General features: G+C 39.7%; 1 protein-coding gene across 7 annotated transcripts in view; it reads left to right on the forward strand.

The window, feature by feature from the left end:
* The window catches only part of CHIC1 (cysteine rich hydrophobic domain 1), a 218,320-nt gene that overhangs the window by 60,714 nt on the left and 137,947 nt on the right, over positions 1-19,659 (forward strand). For 2 of the 7 annotated variants that reach the window (XM_074200810.1, XM_074200811.1), the window contains exon 6: positions 18,009-18,084. The exons of the other annotated variants lie outside the window; for them this stretch is intronic. In XM_074200810.1, the coding sequence (XP_074056911.1) occupies positions 18,009-18,053 (45 nt within the window). In that variant the 3' untranslated portion in view covers positions 18,054-18,084. The remainder of the gene's footprint in view (positions 1-18,008; positions 18,085-19,659) is intronic. 7 annotated transcript variants of the gene reach the window in all.

A 19,659-nucleotide genomic window follows, 5' to 3' on the forward strand; every position in this document is an offset into this window, starting at 1 on the left:
GAATTATTTTCTTTAGAGAGCTTTTCTATCTCCTCTTCCAACTGATCGGTTTTGTGGTTTAAGGCATTCTTCTCCTCAGTGACCTTTTTCCATTTGACCCAGTCTTTTAAGATGTTATTTTCTTCTGTATTTTCTTGTTTCTTCTTTACCAAGCTGCTGACTTGGTTTTCGTGATTTTTTCACATCACTCTCATTTCTCTTCCCAATTTTTCCTACCTTCCTCACTTGATTTTCAATATCTTTTCCTACCTTCCTCATTCTTTTCAACATCTTCCATAGCGTGAGATCAATTCATAGTTTTCTTAGAGGCTTTAGATGTAGGAGATTTAACTTTGTTATGTTATGAGTGTGTATTTTGATCCTCCATGGGACCAAAGTAATTGTCTGTGATCATATTTTTTTCTTCTGTTGTTTGCTCATTTCCCTAGCCTATGACTCAATGTTAACTCTTTGTTAAGGTGGGACTCAGCTTCCAAGCTGAAGGATGCACTGTCCCAAGTTTTTGAGGTTTTTTGCAGTTGTTTTCAGGGATACCCCCAGGGACCTTAATTTCTTCAAGGTCTTATGAGAGGCTTTGACTGCTCTCCTGGCCTGTGCTCTGGTCTGTGGATGACCACAAGTACTTCCCGCTGCCCTGGAACCATGGAAGTTATGCTATGACAGTAAAGCTCCTTTTCCTTAGACTGAAACCCAAGATGGCAACCTGGGTTTGGGCAAAGCAACAGAGTCCTGCCTCAGGGAGAGCAAAGAGACCTCTGTAATTTCCCTTGACCCCCATACTGTTGGTGGGCTGAGCTCTCTGGAAGCAACTGCCAGGTAGTTCCCTGCTGGGTGGCTCCCCAGCCTTCTCCTGGTCCCCCGGGGCCGGGTCTGCACTGAAGTGTGTGGTGACCTGGGCTCTATTCTCACTCTGGTGCCACAGACCTTTCTAGTTGTCCTTGGCCCCTGAGCTGACAGGTCTGGAAACTGCCACCGCTGCCCTGGACCCAGACCCTCTGTGGTCTGTTCCTGTATGACTGGAGCTGGTTCACTCTGGTGCAACCTTGGTTGCACTGCAGGTCCTTTCTAAACCTGATGCAATAGACCTTTCCTGGGATCTCTCTCTCTACATGTGTGTATGTGCATATATACAGACATGTGTATAGGTATGTATATGCATGTATATGTATATATTTTTTCAATGTTAAAAACCAAAATCCCCAACATTTTCACATGTACAGCAGAAAACAAAAGAAGATTATATTTGAAATTATGAATCCCCATTTCCAATCGTTTATTTTTTCAAAACTATCTAAGTTTTTGGTGGTGCAGTGGATAGAGCACTGACCCTGGAGTCAGGAGGACCTGAGTTCAAATGTGACCTCAGACACTTAATACCTACTTAACTGTGTGAGTTTAGGCAAGTCTCCTTACCCCATTGTCTTGCAAAAATTATATATATGTTTCTTGCAGATTATTTTAAAAACTATCCTGTTGATGTTTCCATATGAACTGCCTTCTGTTCCAATGTACAAAAAAAAATTTCAGTAATATTTTTTGGTAATGTCACCTTTGCTTCCCTACCCCTCCCTCCAATTAATTTTATGATATCACTATTGCTTCTTGCTTCTCTATACAGCTTCAAAAACAAAGGACCTCATAACAAAAGAACCCACCTAGTGATGATCGATGATCTCTCTCTCTCTCTCTCTCTCTCTCTCTCTCTCTCTCTTGATTTTTACAAGGCAATGGGGTTAAGTGACTTACCCAAGGTGATGATATCTCTTTCTGCATCTTTATTCCATCACTTCTCTGTCAAGAGGTGAGTAACAAGCTTTGTCACAACTGGAAATGAAGTTGGCCATTACATTGATCAGAGTTTTTAAGTCTTTCAAAGTTGTTTTTCTTTACAATGATGTTGCTTTCCTTGTATATATTGTTCTCCTGGTCCTACTCACTTCATTGTGCCTTTGTTCTTACTACCCAGGATTCTTTGAAATCATCCCTTTCATTATTTCTTACCAAGCAATAATATTTTTGCCTTCACATCTCACATGTTCAATGACTTTACAGTTGATGGGTACCCCTTAAATTCTAGTTTTTATTTTCTTTTTCCTTCTCTTTTCCTGCTTCTTTCTCCATTGAACTTTATGTATTTTTTCTCTGCTCGATATGTGTGTGGGTAAATTTTACTCTCCTTTGTTCATTTCAGATGAAAGTGAGGTTCATCTGATACCTAACTCCCTTCACCCCTTCTTCCATGTTTTCATATCTCATTCATAGCAATTATGAGAAATAGCAAGTTTAACCTCCTTCTTTATACCATAGTGTCTATACCTTAGTCTCCTCTCTCCCCTTGTTTTAAAATCCTTAGAACAGAACCAATCCACCCCAGGTACCCCCCCCCCTTATTTAACTCTACTGATAGCCTTTGAGGGGATTAAGATTCTGAAGGGACCCTTGTTCCTTCACCCTGTTAAAATGTCAGCTCTATATCATCATAGAACCACTTCTAATTGCTTAAATAAAGTTACCTTTGTAGATTTCTTTGGATTCTTGTATTTGTATTTCAAAGTTCCTACTTGGCTCTAATATTTTCATCAGAAATGCTAGAAAATCCACTATTTCAATAAAAGTCCATTTTTCTCCTCTAGGGTTATGTGCAGCTTTGTGTATAAGTAAATTCTTGGTAATAAGACTATGTTTTTGCTTTTTGGAATATTGTATTTCTAGATCTGTCATTTTTTTAGTAGAAGCTACCATGTCCTTTGTGATCTTGACTGTGGTTCCTTGGTATTTCTTTTCTTTTTTAAAAAATTTCATTTATTTAAGGCAATAGGGTTAAGTGACTTGCCCAAGGTCACCCATCTGCTGTTAAGTGTCTGAGGCTGCATTTCAACTCAGGTCCTCCTGACTCCAGGGCTGATGCTCTATACACTGAACCACCTAGTTGCCCCCTGGAATTTCTTTAAAATGGTTGTGCTTGACCATGACATTCCTCAGGAGTTGATTTTATCTTCAGATTGTCCTCTAGTTCCAATTGATCTGAATAGTTTTATGATTTCTTGGAATAGAGTGGCTAAACTTTTTTAAAAATTATGATCTCCAGGAAGTCAAATTATTTCTTCTTAACTTTCTTTCCAGGTCACTTATTGTGAATATTGGATATTGTATTATATTAAATCATTCTGTATTTTTTAAAAAAATAATTTTGTTATTATTTTAGGCTTTTTTTAAGCAATTGGGGTTAAGTGACTTTCCCAAGCTCACACAGCTAGTCTGTGTCTGAAGCCTGATTTGATTTTCTTCTAACATTTTTTGCTGTCCTGAGGAGTCATTAGGTTTTTTTGGGGGGCAGAGTCTAGTGTAGTTTTCAGTAAGTCCATTTCTTGGGCAAAATTTACCATTTTTCCCCCAAGCTATTTAAGTCTTCCTTTTTTTCCCCTCTAGAGTTTTTTTAATTCACTATCTCTTGTTTAATTTCTTCTAAGTATTCCAGTAATCTTTTTGAAAATCCATTTTTCTCTTGAGTCTCTCTGCTTGTAGTTGTTATGGAATTACTCCTGGGGGGGGGTTGTGTCCTTAGATGTACAATAATTTTTTAGATTGGTATATTTTCTTTGATTTACTGATTTTTCTACCTTAGTTTCTTTAATATAAGTTTTGTGAAAGGGCTAGGCTCTAGCCCTTGGTGTATTTTTTTTTTAGGATTTTGCTAGGCAGTGGGGTTAAGTGGATTGCCCAAGGCCACACAACTAGGTAATTAAGTGTCTGAGACCGGATTTGAACCCAGGTACTCCTGACTCCAGGGGCGGTGCTTTATTTACTGCGCCACCTAGCCACCCCCTTGGTGTATTTTCAAGTGACTGGTTGACCCTACTTAATTTAGCTATGGCTCCCTTGATTTCTTTTTTTTTTTGTTGTTAACTTTTTTATTGTTTTTTGAATTTAACAATTTTTCCCCCAATCTCACTTCCCTCCCCCCACCCCCCACAGAAGGCAGTCTGATAGTCTTGACATTGTTTTCATGCTATATACATTGATCAAAATTGAATGTGTTAAGAGAGAAATCATATGTTTAAGGAAAAAATAAAATATAAGAGGTAACAAAATTACATAATAAGATATCCTGTTTTTAGTCTTTGAAAAATTTTTATTCTATACTTAAATGTGAAAAAAGAACATTTCTATACATACAGCAGAACACAATAAAGGAGATTCAATCTTTATTTCATACACCTTGCTTCCGCTTCCTCTTGTTTCTAAAAATAATAAATGCTGTATGTTACTTTCAATTGAAATGTTTTAGTTTTACTGCATTTTTGTGTTTCTAACCTTTATTATATTTTCTTCTATGAATTTGAAAATGAAGTTTCAATGATCATCTTCTTATTGGCATCACTATTGTTAACCCCAACTTTTCCCAAGTAATTAAGAGGAAGTTTTAAAATAATAATTCTCAAAAAAATTAACTGTATCTGAGCAAAATGAATTCTCCTAGTGGCTGTGTCCAAAAATATAGTCTCTGTACCTGGTGTCTGTCACTTATCTCAGAAGGAGTTTAATATACCTTACAATAATGTACCCTGAAAATTCATAGTTGTTCATTAAAATCATCAAAATTGTCTTTAAAAATTGCTTTTATTTACAATGTTGGCTTCTTTGAATAAACTGTTTTCTGGATACTGCTCCTTTTAATCTATATCAACTCATACTACTTCAAATTATCTAAAATTATCTTTAGTCATTTTTTTTTAGATTTTTATAAGGCAGTGGGGCTAAGTAGCTTGCCCAAGGCCACACAGCTAGGTAATTATCAAGCGTCTGAGACCAGATTTGAACCCAGGTACTCCTGACTCCAGGGCCAGTGCTTTATCCACTGTACCACCCTGTTTTCTAAAACTTTAATGAAGATTTTTGCATTAAATGTTCATTAGGGAGATTGGTCTGTAATCTTTGTCTGTTTTGACTCTTCTTGGTTTATCATTCAATTGCCTTTGTATACCACTATATGTTCAGCCATTCTCCATTGTCTCAGAAACAATCAAGCTTAGATTCTAGTTCTTTTCTTTTTGTCTTTTTTCCATTTCATTCCTATTTTGTGATAAGAAATTGTGGTTTGTTACAACCATTTACTGATGGTACAAACTCATTGCTAACTGTTCTCCACATACTTTTTCTCAGCCCTATTGAATTTCATATCTCTTTATTAATATGCTTGTTTAATCCTCTTTTGTCTGATCCCAGTTAGGTTCATCCTCAGGCTACTTTTCCCTTCCCTTCTTCAATGCTTATATATTCTTCTCATTTTTTTAGAGAAGAGTAGCACCTCTGGTGTGATGGCTTATTGAGTGAGCCCCTTTCAGACCTGCTTACCCATCTTTGGTATCTACCTCTCATCCAATTCTCACCTGTGACTCCAAGAAGTGGATACCTTTTTTTAAAAAAAATTAAAAGTAATAGTCTTTGGTCTTTGTTTAAACTCCACAATTATTTCTTTGATCCCTTGGTTTATTGTGCTGATCTTTCCCTTCTGGAATTAGATATACTCTGAGTCTTTGAGGTTTAGAGGGTTGAATCTTCAGGGCCCTCTCTGACATCTCGGGACAAAATAGTGAGAACTTTAGAGGCCCTGAGCCTGGGCTGTCCTTATCTGAGTGTTGTTTCATCCCACCCTGGGCCTTTCTTCTCCTTTCATGCTGTGTCTGAAAACAGAGCTCTGCAGACCATATATGTCTCTGACCTATGTCTAGTCCTTCTGGGAGGCTGAACTCAGTTGAGTTGCTGACTTTCTAGGTTTTGCCTTGGACTTCTGGCTAACTTCTTGTGGAGTTCTGTGGGAAAAGAAGTTACTAATTTGTTTCTCATTGGATTTCTTGATCTTTATTAGGTCTGATGCAAATGTCAGGATGGTTTTTTTTTGCTGTGTGAACTGGAACTGTGCCTTCTATTCAGGAACCTATCTTGGTTTGAAGGCAGCCCGTATGATTTCCCTTTAAAAACACATACACACACACTTTTGACATTTTGAACATAAAAAGAGTATTTAATTCACACATTAAAGCATAAAAAGAAGGTTATAAATGAAACTGTGAATTTTCATTTCACACAGCTTCCTTTTTTCCCCCTCTTTTTATGTATAATGTGTTAGGTCTAGCCCACTCTGAGTCTGGCAGACTACTCCCTTCAGGGTTTCAGGGCATCCCCACGGATTTGTCAGTGTAACTTCTTCACTACCATTGTCTAGACTAGAGTTTCCACTGGCTGTGTTTCCCCTATTGTTAGGGGTCTGAATAATGCTCCAGTTCCATTTAACCACTCATGAGTGGGTAGTGTTTACAAAGGAATATGTATTTTGAGGATATAGTAGAAACAATTTCCTCAGTTTTTTCCAGGGCATATCATCCTCCTCTACACCATGATCCCTAGGGGAATAGTCTCAAAACTCAGTTGCTAATGCCTGCATTCCTGTGGCTTGATTTCCAGTTTTTGGTGACTCTACTATTTTCACCCAGAATGAAAAAGAATGAAGGAAAAGGTCATTGGCCCAGGCCCATTCTTGGGGGCCATATGGTCCTGTGACCCTTTCCCTTTCTGCATAGTCTCTCACCTGAACCCATGAGCCAAAAGTGTTGCTGAGCTCCATAGATCTAAATGAAGCATGAGGGACCAAAGCTGATTCAAGTCTTCTCAAAGATATCAACAATTCTGAGAAAGTCTCCACCCAACCATGTGACCAGCCAACCTGACCTAGTTACAGAATTGTCTATATGTGTTCCCCATTCTCTTCAAAGCATTTTCCTCACATGTAAATCATGTCAACATGATTCTACTGGAAGCACAATTTCCTTGGCCAGGCCATGAGCCTGGGAAATTTGAGGCTCTGGCACTGTTGAGAGGGTTATCAATAGGAACCTAAAGGCTGCTCCCTGATAATGTTCTACCCTTGCTAAACTGTCCCATTATCATCTTCATCTTTTTTCTCTTTGTCTTTTTTATTTTCATCTTCATATTTATCCCCATACTCAGTCCCTGCTAGATTGCTCTATCAGCATCCTTTTCCTCTTCCTCATTTTCATCTTCATCCTTGTCCCCATCCCCATCTTTATTCTTTTCCTGTCAGACTGTCCCATCAGCATCTACATCCTCTTTCTCTTCTTCCACCTTCCCCTCTTCCTCACGGTCAGTTCAAACTCTCCTTTGCTGTCAACTTCAGCCCCATTTCATCCACAGTTCCACTTAGGCCTTTTCCCATGATCCAGTGCCCTTACTAACCATGGCTTGGCTTAGGAACTGGCATCTGACCTGTCCTAAGGCATGAGGCACAGCCCAATTAGACACTAAGGCCTAGGAAGGAAAGTTAGAATAGTGGGGCTAGAGAGGAGGTAAATAGGGGAGAGCAGGGACTGGAGGAGGAGAGGAAGATAGGTTAAGGAAGGGGGATTCATTCTTGTCCTTCCTTCTCCCTTCTCCTTGATCCTTGGTTTACCCTTTCCCCTTGCCTAGAATGGGCTTCCCCTTTTTACCTGATTCTGTTGATGCCTATTCCTTCCTTCAAGGTTCTTGCCAGGTGCCACTATTATATCATCATCTCTCCAGAAAACTTTTCTTATTCTTCTCTGCCCAGCATCATGTAGGCCCTTAGAATAATAGGGGAGAGTTGAGAGGAGATGGGGAAACTGGACTTCTATTCATGCAAGATGGAACTTGCTCTGCAACTTGTAGCCTTTGAGGGATGCCTGGATGATTAGCTTAACGTACAGCCAGGATGGGGAATATGAATTTAAACCTTGGTCTTCCTGACTCCAATCGTAGTTCTCTTTATTCACTGCTTCCTTCCTGCTTTTGGAAGAAGGAATTGCATGCACTGTCCCTACTCTTCCCAAATAAAGTACTAGCCGTTTGAGTCAAGGCCAACCATTGAAGTGGTTTCCATAGGAGTTCCATCATTTTATACCCCTTTTTATTTTGTGCATTGGATTTGGTTGTGCTTCTTGAAATTTTGTGACTGCAAGTACTGTCATTTGTTATCCTTCCTCTCCCCAAGTTATATAAAGAAATCAATATTGTTTACTAGACAATATATATATATATATATATATATATTATATATATATATAACTGACTGCATATACACACATATGTATATGAATATACATATGTGTGTATATGAATATATACTCATAATGAGGGCCTTTATTCCCTTGTGGGTTCTTGGTTTTTTCCTCCTCTCATATTTTGAATCCCAAAAGGGGTGGATGACCATAAACTTTCTGTTCCTCACTTGAAAGAACAACCCAAGGTCAGTAATTTGGCCCTTGCCAAATGACATCTACCTCATAAGTGTTTATTGTCCCTTGCTCTTCATTTTTGTCCTAATACAAACTGAGCATAAGATAATGTTCCCCAGATGGGCAAAGACAAGCTGATCTAGATGTGAATGTGAAAGTGGGAGACCAGGTATGCTCTTATAGGTCAAGAGATCTCAGCTCAGAGGCAATGCTTTGTTTGCCCAGAACAGCCAATTTCCAGACTCCAGGTCAAATCCAAATAGAAATCAGGGTCACTAAACAATATGTAAAAATTCTGGTGAGCTGCAGATTGACTATGTTTATATATTTCTTTTTTTTAATTGAAACATCAAAACATTAAAATTAGCTAGAAATTACATTTTCATCTGGTTTGGTCCACACTCAGAGTGCTGTGAGCCACATTTTGACACCTCCCTCTTAGGATTTAGATTCATCTGACAATACACAAACCTATTAAGTGTAGACAAACAGGTCTATAATGCTCCTGATGGTCAGTCACATTCTCTCTTCAAACCCAGAGCAGCTTAAGGCTTCCCAGACCACTTTTTCCCCAGTGGACATCTTACACTGGTAATGTCTCCATCCCTTCTTCCTCTGATTGATGAGTTCTTCCCTGAACTTCCATTTGAGGAAACAACCAGACCAGTCCATGACTTTCTCATTTTCTCCTCCTTGCCCCTATGTGGGTACCTCTTTTTATCCTTCACCTCAGCTTTCTAGCTCCCTTTTATTTATTTTTTAGGGTTTTTTTTGCAAGGCAAATGGGGTTAAGTGGCTTGCCCAAGCTCACACAGCTAGGTAATTATTAAGTGTCTGCTGCTGGATTTGAACTCAGGTTCTAGCTCCCTTTTACATGTTGTCTTCAACCCCAGTGGAATGTAAACTGAGGACAGGGACTGCCTTTCTTTTCACTTATATTCCATACATGTAGTAAGCACTTAATATATTGTCTATCTATACATTGATCTATTTACCTCTCAGTTTGCCTATTGATCTATCTATGGTCTCCCACTCTTTCCTCAGTAGTCACTTCATAGATAAAATGCCCACTGGGACCTAGTCTCCAAGTACCTGGCATCATAGATGAGATCTTTCCCATGCCCTTTATTAAATAACCTTGGATAAATCAGGGAGCATTCTGATCCCAAACTCTCATTCCTTTCAACTAATAATTTCATTATGCAGAGACCCCAAAGATCTGAAAGCCAAGGTTCCTTGGTTCCCACTCATCACCATCCTGGAAACCTTGAAAAGGAGGAGATATGCCTAACATATGTCCAAAATGAGACTTTGCCTGTAGAAAAAGGGAAGGCTAAAAGCCTTCTTAGGAGCTCTTACCCTCACCTCCTCAATCTGGACACATACTGGAAGCCCACAGCATCCTAATGTCAGTCTCCAGCTGCTTAGAAAGATTATCCTTTAATAAATATCCTTAGGCAATGTAAGACTTTTTTGTACATTTTCTTTTTTCCTTTCTAACACAGAAGCTAGACTCTTTCAGTATCAGAAAACCCTGGGTCCTGGAAACAGTCACCTAGTTAGCTCCTTATTTCACCCAGGTTCATAAGATCCCTTGCAGACATGATAGTAAAAGTTGTATGTAGAAAGCAAAGTTGACCTGGACAGTGATTCTTGGGGTTACCATCCTTTTAGATTTATTGGTCCCTGATATGACTCTTGATTGAACCTGTGGTACTTGATTAGTGAGGATCAATAAAGAATGAAGGGGAGAATTAGATCTGAGATAGATGGAGCATGAGAGAAGTTGTGAACTTTAAAATAGCTAATTGGAGCCTCCAGATGCACAGGCATGTGGTAAAAGCCACCGTCTTCTCTCAGAATATCCCTTAATTCCCAGTACCTTCAAGTACCCAAGAGATTTCTAAGAGCAGACTTCTTCAGGGATCATTCATTCGCTCCCTGGATAAACTAAGATTTTATCTCAATCTCTACTGGTGAGCCCCTTTATTCTTATGTATTTTATTATCTTCTTACGTATTTTATTATTTGACATCTGGAAGGTAGCTCAGTTGATAGAGCTCTGGGACTAGAGTCAGGAGTGTCTGAATTCAAATCCAGCCTTAGAAACTTACTAGTTGTGTGACCCTGGGCAAATCATTTCACCTTTATTTGCCGTAATCCACTGGAGAAGGAAATGGCAAACCACTTCTGCATCTATGCCAAGAAAACCCCATTGCCAGTATTGATGCCCATGAAGATTTGAAAACAACTGAACTATTATCTATCATCATATCTATAACTCCTCAAATTCCTCTTTTGCTGCTTGTTTGGATAAATATGTTCATTGCCCATGACTGTTTTTGAATAATATTTTATTTTTTCTAATTACATGGAAAAACAATTTTAAATATATTTTTAAAAATTTTGAGTTCCAAATACTCTTCCTCCCTTTTTTCCATCCCTTCCTTCCCCCCTTCCCTGAAATGACAAGAAATTTCATATAGGTTATACATGTGCAATGATGTAAGACACATTTCTATATTAGTCATGTTGTAAAAGAAAACACAGACCCAAGCCTACTTGCTACTTCTACAAAAAAGCAGAATCCAAATTTCCATTGGTGATGTGAAGCAGAGTGTTCTAGGTCTTATTTGTCTAAATCAGTGTTCAACAAACTACTCCTTAATGCCACTTGCCTCTTATTGTAGGGATGTGTAGTTGAGAATAGTTTTTTACATGTTTTTAATTGCAAATGTAAAAAGCATTATTAGGACCTTACAGAAGCAGTCATCTTTGACCCATACTTGGCAGACTGCTGGTCTAAATATGTCCCTGAAACACAGATCACCTGAGTCCCTTAGGCATATATGTGAAAAAGAACATGATGTGTTTATCTATAAACATCAGCAAAGGATGATGGGAGTTGGTTTGAGACAAAGATGCCAAGTAATATGCAAACCTGGAGAGATGATACTATTGCATCCATGTATTCCTAGTGCTGGACACAGATGCCAGGCAACAGGTAGAGAAGGCCAGTACACTGCTGTATCCATCTGACCTCAATTCCTTCATTATAAAATGAAGGCAATTCTGAGGTATTTGGGTCTCTTTCTTTTCTGTAGTTCTCCTGATGAATATGGTTTTTAACTGAAATTGTTTTTGAAAAAGTGCTTTACATTCCCAGTCTCAGTTTTTCCTGATTGGTAAATAGGGTATAGAATAATGCTCGTACTGCCCACCAGTAAGAAACAGAGCTAGAATTTGAACTTGGGACTTCTAAGTCCAAATCCAGTCTTCTTTTCCTTGTTCCAGTGGGGATACCCCTTTTGTCTCTTTATTCCTTCTTACTTTGGGAAGGGGGCAGTGGACCAGCTGCTGAGCAACTGAAAATACTCTCTCTTTTCCTGCCCTCTGCCTCCAGTTCCATTTCCTCTTGGGTCTGGTGATCTCCCCTCATTTGGGTTGGATTTCTTCTGCTGCCTAAAACCAAGACTAGCTTGTCCTGTTCCTCTCCTCTTCCCCCACCACACATCTATTGGTGAAAGCTCTTGGGGGTTTGGTTTTGAGCAATGAGTTTTCTCCCATTCATAGACAACAGGCCAGGGTGGCAAGAGGATGGACAGCTGGCTGTCTAGGCAAGACATCCAGCCTTTCATCAACAAGAACAATGCAGCCTTTGTGGTGATCGCTGTTGCCAGGCAATACGAGCTGCCAGAGCTGAGATTGCAGACTCTCCCATTACTTACTCTCTGCAGCCAGACTGCTTCCTATGACGCCCCAGGCAGGGGCTAGGAATGGATCCCACTGTGGTCTCTTTCCTGGGTGTCCAGCTATGACCAAGTCAGGCAGGGGGCTCATCTGTCCTTTCACACATTCCTTCTGCTGCCTGGGACCTGCCAGCCTCTCAGACCATTCTGGCTCTCATCCACCATTTAAACCCTCTGGATGCTTGAAATCTAGATGAGCAGAGAGACTGCTGCTATGCCAGACAATGCTCTGGATTGATGTTTCCCATCAGAAGTCACCATCACAATGGGAGGGAATGGTTGGTTGGTTGATGATATGTTGTCCCCTCAGTAATGAAAACACATTGTTATTTCAGAACCTTGAAGTATAAGACACTGTGGGACACCCACACCAGAACGATGGGGTCAAATCCTGGGCCCAGTATGGGACCCAGTCACACACTGAGTGGCAAATTTAAAACTAGCTTCAGGTAAACCAACATTTGTTTCCAATGGAATGGACTGTGTGCTGACAGTTGAGTAATTTCACACTAGTCATTGTGTACCTCATATTTATTGAATAAATGAATTATGAAGTATGAGTTGGAAGCAAGTCTCAAGGTCAAAGGATTTTACTTTTTGAAGGATTAACAAAGAAGGAATTGTTGCAGTGGACTATAATTGTTAGTGTGTTGAGGTGACACCTCTGTGGATTGACTGATATCTGCAATAGGTGAAGGTCTCACTGGAGCATATACATGAGCATACATATCTACATACAAATACATATACACACATGCATGAATGTATATCTAGAAACATTTTGGGAAGTCTTTTACTTTTGAATCATGCTGGTTGACAAATGGATCCTTCACTCTTGCTCTACTCAGATACTCATAATACAGATTAGAAAAGAAAGATCAGAAAAATCAATTCAACAGGACAAATCAACATGTTGTTCACAAATGGACAAATCAGACTATATATGTAGTGTTCCAGATAAATGGCACCTGACCTCTGTAAGAGAGCAAATTATTTACATTTTCTCAACACTATCTGGGGACCAGAGGCTTCATCAATAAAATTATACATTGCTCAGGTTTTTTTCTTTCTTTTCCCATTATTTTTAGACATTGCCTGTATTCTCATCCTGGTTCTGTTGACTTCCTTTCTTCCTCATTCCCATAAATCTTCTCATGCTTCTTTCATATTTATCATTTCTTAGTCATTTTTCTAGCCTCACTTCTTCATATGAGGTTAGCTACATTCCCCCCTCCTCCCCAAGGTGTGAGGGATTGAAGGTCTTTGTGTCTAAAACTATTAGTTTAAGCTCAATTCCTTCTCCTTACCCCCTTTTAGAGAGATAGTAATTAATGCTCTGGTACCATTTAACCAATTAATAATAATTCACTTTTACAAGTAGATTGTTACTTAAAAGATATATCAAAAACAGGTACAAAACAGTTCTGTCCCCCTCTCCCCCCCACACTCAAAGGACTATACTCTTCCTCCTATTACCTCAGTCCCTGGGGGAAATGGATGCAATCGTACAATTTCTACATAACATTAGTCCCACCAGGCTCAATTCAAAAGGTGGCAATGCTATTAATGAATTTGAGTCCTTAGCTTCTATAGGGTTGAATATTCCCAGGAGGAGCTCTCTGTGCACTATGGCACCACCTAGTTACTTAACTCATCTTTCTCCAGTGGCTGAAGGCCTGAACAAAAAGCCTTTTGTTAACTAGTGACATTGAAAATGCATCCTAATTTTACCTCTCAAGCCAAACTTCATCACGTGGCTCGTAGATGAGCATCAGTAGCAGAAAGTCTGCATATACTAGTGTTCCAAATGGTGGAGCATTAAGCAGGCTCCCCAACCTCTCCCAAGCTGGGCATTGCATCAGTGAAGTGCTGCCTCCTTCTCATTAGTCCTTCTTACTTTTCCATTCTGCAGGTTCTTTACCCCTTATTAGACTTTTTATATCACTTTTTAAAACTGAAGTCTAAGTTCCCCATCAACAATTCCCTGTGTTTGTATAATTGGTGCTATTAGCCTTGTTCAGCTATTTTTCAGTAGGGTCCAACTCTTTGTGATCCTCTTTAAAGTTTGCTTGGCAGAGGTACTGGAGTGGTTTGCCATTTCCTGCTCCAGCTCATTTTACAGATGATAGAACTGAGGCAAACAGAATGAAGTGACTTGTCCAGGGTCACATAGCTAGTGTCTATGATGTTGAGGCTGCATTTGTACTCAGGTCTTCCTGATTCCAGGTCCAGCACTCTCTCCACTTTATCACCACCTAACTGTCCTTAAACATTAAGGTTTTTTCCTTCACCCCCCATGCCCACTTTGGCTCAAGAAATTTTAGATTCTAGATCTAGATTGGGGCCTTAGAAATTAAGGTTAGCCCTTTCATATTACAAAGACAGATAAAGTGATTGGCCCAGAGTCATACAGGTTAAGCGGTAGAGATAAGAATTGAACCTAGGTCTCTGACTCCAAACCTAGTCTGTCTGTATCAGATAGACTATGAGATGAAACTTAAAAAATGATTTTGATACTTAATAGCTCTGTGATCCTGAGTAATTCACTTAAATCATGACCATCTTGATCAAAAAAATAAATAAATAAAATGGATAGATACTATGGGACATTGGATTCAGGAAGACCTAATGTTTTTTTTTTTTCTTTCTTAGACATTTAATAATAGTGGGACTCTGAGTCCCTTCCCCTCCCTGGGCCTCAGTTTCCCCCTTTGTAAAATGAGAGGGTTGGATTAGATAATCTTTAGGATCCTTTCTGGCTCTAGAGCCAAGATCTTATGTCCCTGGACAAGTCTCTTCCCTGTGACTCAGTTTCCCCCTCTCTAAAAGAGAGGGTTGGACTAGCTGCCTCTGAGGTCCTTCCAACCCTGGAGTTAGTTAGGATCCTATGTGTGTGACCTTGGGTAAGTCCCTTCCCTTTCCTGGATCTCAGTTTCCTTTAATATAAAATGTAAGGGAGTGGCACTTAATGATCTCTGAGTTCACTTTTAGCTTTGGATGAAGAATTCCAATGTGAGATCTCTGGCAAACCATTTCCTTTCTCTGGGCCTCAGTTTCCTATTCTGTAAAATGAGAGAGTGATTCTAAATGTCCTCTGATGTAATTTCCAGAAGTAGTCTCATATGATGCTATGTGTGACCTTGGATAAAAGTCCTTCCCCTTTCCTGAGTCTCAATTTCCTTTAATATAAATGAGGGCTAGGACTAAATGACTTCTGAGGTCTCTTCCATCTCAAAGAAATGAATTCTATGCCAGTCACTGGGATGCAAAGTCAAAAATGAAACAGTTCCTATCTTAAAAGAACTTATATTAGGGAAAAAACTAAGAGCTCTGCAAGAAATGAATGACCAAATCTGCAAATTGTAGATACAGTGTCCCTTCTATTGGGGGGGGGAGGCAGAGGTCAGCTGGGCCGCCAGAGGCTGGGAGTAAGCCAGGGATCCCCCCTCCTCCCTGCTCCAGAGTTCAGGGACTTTCCTCCAGCTACAGCTGGTTTTCCAAAGGCAACAAGCAGGACCCTGCCTAGGCCAGAACCAGACAAAGCCATTGTCTGAGGCTGTTTCTAAACAAAAATCAGGGGCCACCTTTGAAAGAGTTCCAACTGTCTGCCAGGTGTTCAGAGGAACGGGCCTTGTCTGGCTCTGGGGAGTGAGGAGAAGAGATCCTGAACAAGAGAATTTGCCTTTGAATTACAGGGATTGGAGGCATGGTTCTGTGTCCCCCCCTCCCAATCTGGAAAACCCCATAAAGTTTTTGGCTCCCCTTAATACCAGATAAGAAGTCTAAAGTTTTTCTTTTCTTTTATGGGTTTTTTACAGTACTTTACTGTAAAATTTGGGGCATTTGGTTATAAGTTTTGTCTCATTTGCTAGTTTCTGCATGTTGTCTGTGACTTCTATAAAGCTCCCCCCAGATTCCCATTTAACTCTTCGACTAACCCAAGATATATTGAAACTGTGATGGGAAAGGGATATTGGTTTAGTATTCTGGCCATGGGCCTGCCAGAGAATTTAAGTCATCTAGTTTAATCCCCTAATTTAACAGAGGAGGAAGCTGAGGCTAGGGTGTTAGTTTGTGTGTGTGTGTGTGTGTGTGTGTGGGATATATCCAAGGTCATGCCTATGTTCCTATATTTGTAGGTAGAAGGGTCCTCAGAGGCCCTGTACTTCAATTCTGTCATTTTTATAAAGGGGGGAACTGAGGCCAGGGAGGAGAAAGGACTTGCTCAAAGTCACACAGGTAGAAGGTATCATTCTTGGGACTGGGGAGCAAGCAAGGATTAATTTAATGGAAGACATGTACTTGATTTGTATTCAGATGTGTGACTCTTGAGTGCTCCAATGTGTATGTATGTGTATGTTTGTGTGTGTTTGTGTGTGTGTGTGTGTGTGTGTGTGTTTGTGTTTTAGATAGAGGGAATTGTTTTAACTGTTAACTGTTTTAAATGATTTTATGAGCATCTATTGTTTCCATTTTTCTTTCCTTTCCAAATTTATCTTTCTCCTCTCCCTTGCCCAGTGAGCCACCCCTTGCCACAAGAACAAATGAACAAATAAATACAAAAGTGAATTAATAAATATACAACCCCAAACTTCAGCAGAGCCAACCAATACAGATGGCAGGCTGTGTTCAGCATCCCACACTGGGTGCCTAAACTTTGTAAAGTAGGGAAGCAACAATGACATTTTTTTAACTCTCCCCTGGAACCAGTTTCCAGGGTGACCTTGACCAAAAGAACTTTGCAAATAGAAATTGCCAAGAATGAGAAGGAAATGCAGGAGACTGGGGCCATTGTAGTCCTTTTGCAAGACTGGGAGTAGTTCTGCACCAAAGTGGAAGTAGCTCCATATATAGCTGGATGCATCATGTAGATCTAGACCCTAGCTAGGGAGACAATTTAGCCTAGAAATTTCAGTTTCCCTTTGTCCTCAGTAGAGCTTGACTTTTCTGAAATCTCCTACTAGCTGGTGCTGGTATTATAATTCCAAAATAGTTTTCATCCTTTAGCATCAGTTAGTGTGTCCTATCCTGGGATGCTCTCTCCTCATCACACCTATCTTTTCAGGATGACCTGCTTTCTTTTATTTAAATAATTATTTTTACTTATTTAAGGCAATGGGGTTAAGTGACTTGCCTAAGGCCACACAGCTAGGCAGTTATTAAATGTCTGAGGCTGGATTTGAACTCAGGTTCTCCTGAGTCCAGGGCCCATGCCCTATCATTGCACCACCTAGCTGCTCCCAGGATGACCTGCTTTCAAAGCCTTTCTGGGTCCAGATTTCTCCTGAGGGCAGAGGGAGAAATGACTTCAAATTGCCTTTACCTTTCCTTGAACTGGAGGAATAGAGTAAGGGAAAAGCTTGGCTATCTCTGTTGGTTCTCAGTGTCCTGGGCCTCAGTTTCTCTGTAATATTGCTCTTCTCTGTATTCTAATGATGTTTAGGGGATATGAATGTACCTTGAGCTCTTAGGGAGATTGAGACCTATTTTTGGAGTCAGGATGTGACATTGAATCCCAGTTCTGCCCCTGCCACTTACCTAAATCTCTTTCCTTATCTGTAAAATAGGATAAATATATTTAGTATCTACCTAGTGCAGTGGGACAAGTAATGAATTTGTAATTAGGGGTCTCCATTCAAATCTTGCTTCTTTTATTAACTGCTTGTATGATTTTGGGAAACTATTTCCTTTCTCTGGGCCTCAGCTTCTTTATCTGAAAAATGGAGATGGGAGGAGTGGTCTAGATGGCATCTAAGGTCCCTCTTAACCCTAGAGCTATGATCCTGAGTGTGATATTGGGCAGCATTTCACCTCTTTGGACCTCAGTTTCCTTGTTTGTAAATTGGGGGGGTTGAACTAGATGGTCTTTGAGGTCCCATTTAACTCTAGGACCTATGATAATAGTTTATTAACAAATGATTATCATCATTATAATATTTATGAATAACTAACTTTTAGAATTTATAAAATGTTTTTCTCACTCATGTAGGAAGACTATTATCCCTATTTCACAGCAGAGGAAATCGAAGTCTAGACTTGTCCAAGGTCACTTAGCCAGTAAGTGGGTAAGTGTGAATTTGACCCTAGTTGGTTTTTTATATAAATATTTTATTTGTTTTCCAATTATATACAATAGTACTTTCTTCATATCATTTTTTGGTAAGGTTTTGATTTTACACTTTTTCACCCACCCTCCCTTTCCTCCCCTGTCCCCCCCCACAGAAAGCAATCTGATAAACTTTACATTGTTTCCATGCTATTCATTGATCAAAATTGAATGTGTTGAGAGAAAAATCATGTCCTTGAGGAAAAAATAAAATATTAGATAGTAAAATTATGTAGTACATAAGACAACTTTTTTAAAAATTGAAGGTAATAATTTTTGGTCTTTGTTTAAACTCCACAGTTTATTCTCTGCATATAGATAGTCTTCTGTGTCATAGATCCCCTAAAATTGTCCCTGATCATTGCACTGATGAAGTGTGCAGGTCCATTAAAGTTGATCATCACCCAATATTGTTAGTATGTACAGTGTTCTTTTTTTTTTTAGGTTTTTGTAAGGCAAATGGGGTTAAGTGGCTTGTCCAAGGCCACACAACTAGGTAATTATTATTTTGAACCCAGGTACTCCTGACTCCAAGGCCGTTGCTCTATCCACTGTGCCACCTAGCCACCCCCACTACCACCTAACCGCCCCCACGTACAGTGTTCTTCTGGTTCTGCTCATCTCACTTAGCATCAATTCATGCAGGTCTTTCCAGACTTTTCTGAAATCGTGTTCCTCATAATTTCTTATAGAACAATAGTGTTTCATAACATCCATATACCATAATTTGTTTAGCCATTCCCCAATTCATGGGCACTCAAACCTAGTTGTTCTGACTAGACTAATATTTCCACTACCTTTATGCTACCTCAAATGAGGGCTTTAGATATAAAATATGGTTTTATTTGGCTTTTTCCTTAATAAGGTTTATAGTAATCAGCCCATTCAACTCTCCCTTTTGTCATGCTCCTGGAGGCTGGGCCTAACTCCCCTTTTCAGGGCAAGAGCAGTATCCAGGTGATGGGGGAGTTGACATACTCTTACTGGGAAGTCCTGCATCATTCAGTTCAACACTTTGGGATTTTCAGAGCCATGTAGTCCAAGTTGATTCTTTTGCTGAATGGGAAACTAACAAAAGAGAGGTGTGGCAAAGAGTGTCAGATCACCATATACTTTTTTATCTAGAATTGACACAGCCTGAAGCTTCCATGGAGTCAAAGGTATTCTTGTTACTTAAAGGGAAACTGAGGCTAAATAGCTGAAAGAAAGGCATATCACCATTGACTCCTAGGCCTGGAATTGGTACAAACTTCAGGTTACATAGAGTCTCAGTTGATGCTGTTAATGCAAGGGAAACTGAAGCAAGAGAGCTAAGGAAAAGGATGCCAGATCACTGTAGACTTATAGGTCTATTACTGGCAGAGACTTCAGAGCCCTTTGAATCCAAGCAGATCCTATTTAAAGAAAGGGAAAATGAGTCATAGAGACCTGAGGTTCAGTGTGTCAGAACATCATAGAGTCCTATATCTGGAATTGGCACTGCCTGAAGGGTACATAGAATTCAATCTGTTCTTTTTCTAAGGGAAACTGAGGC

This window comes from Macrotis lagotis, chromosome X (assembly GCF_037893015.1).
Source record: "Macrotis lagotis isolate mMagLag1 chromosome X, bilby.v1.9.chrom.fasta, whole genome shotgun sequence".
Classification (NCBI taxonomy): Eukaryota; Metazoa; Chordata; class Mammalia; order Peramelemorphia; family Peramelidae; genus Macrotis; species Macrotis lagotis.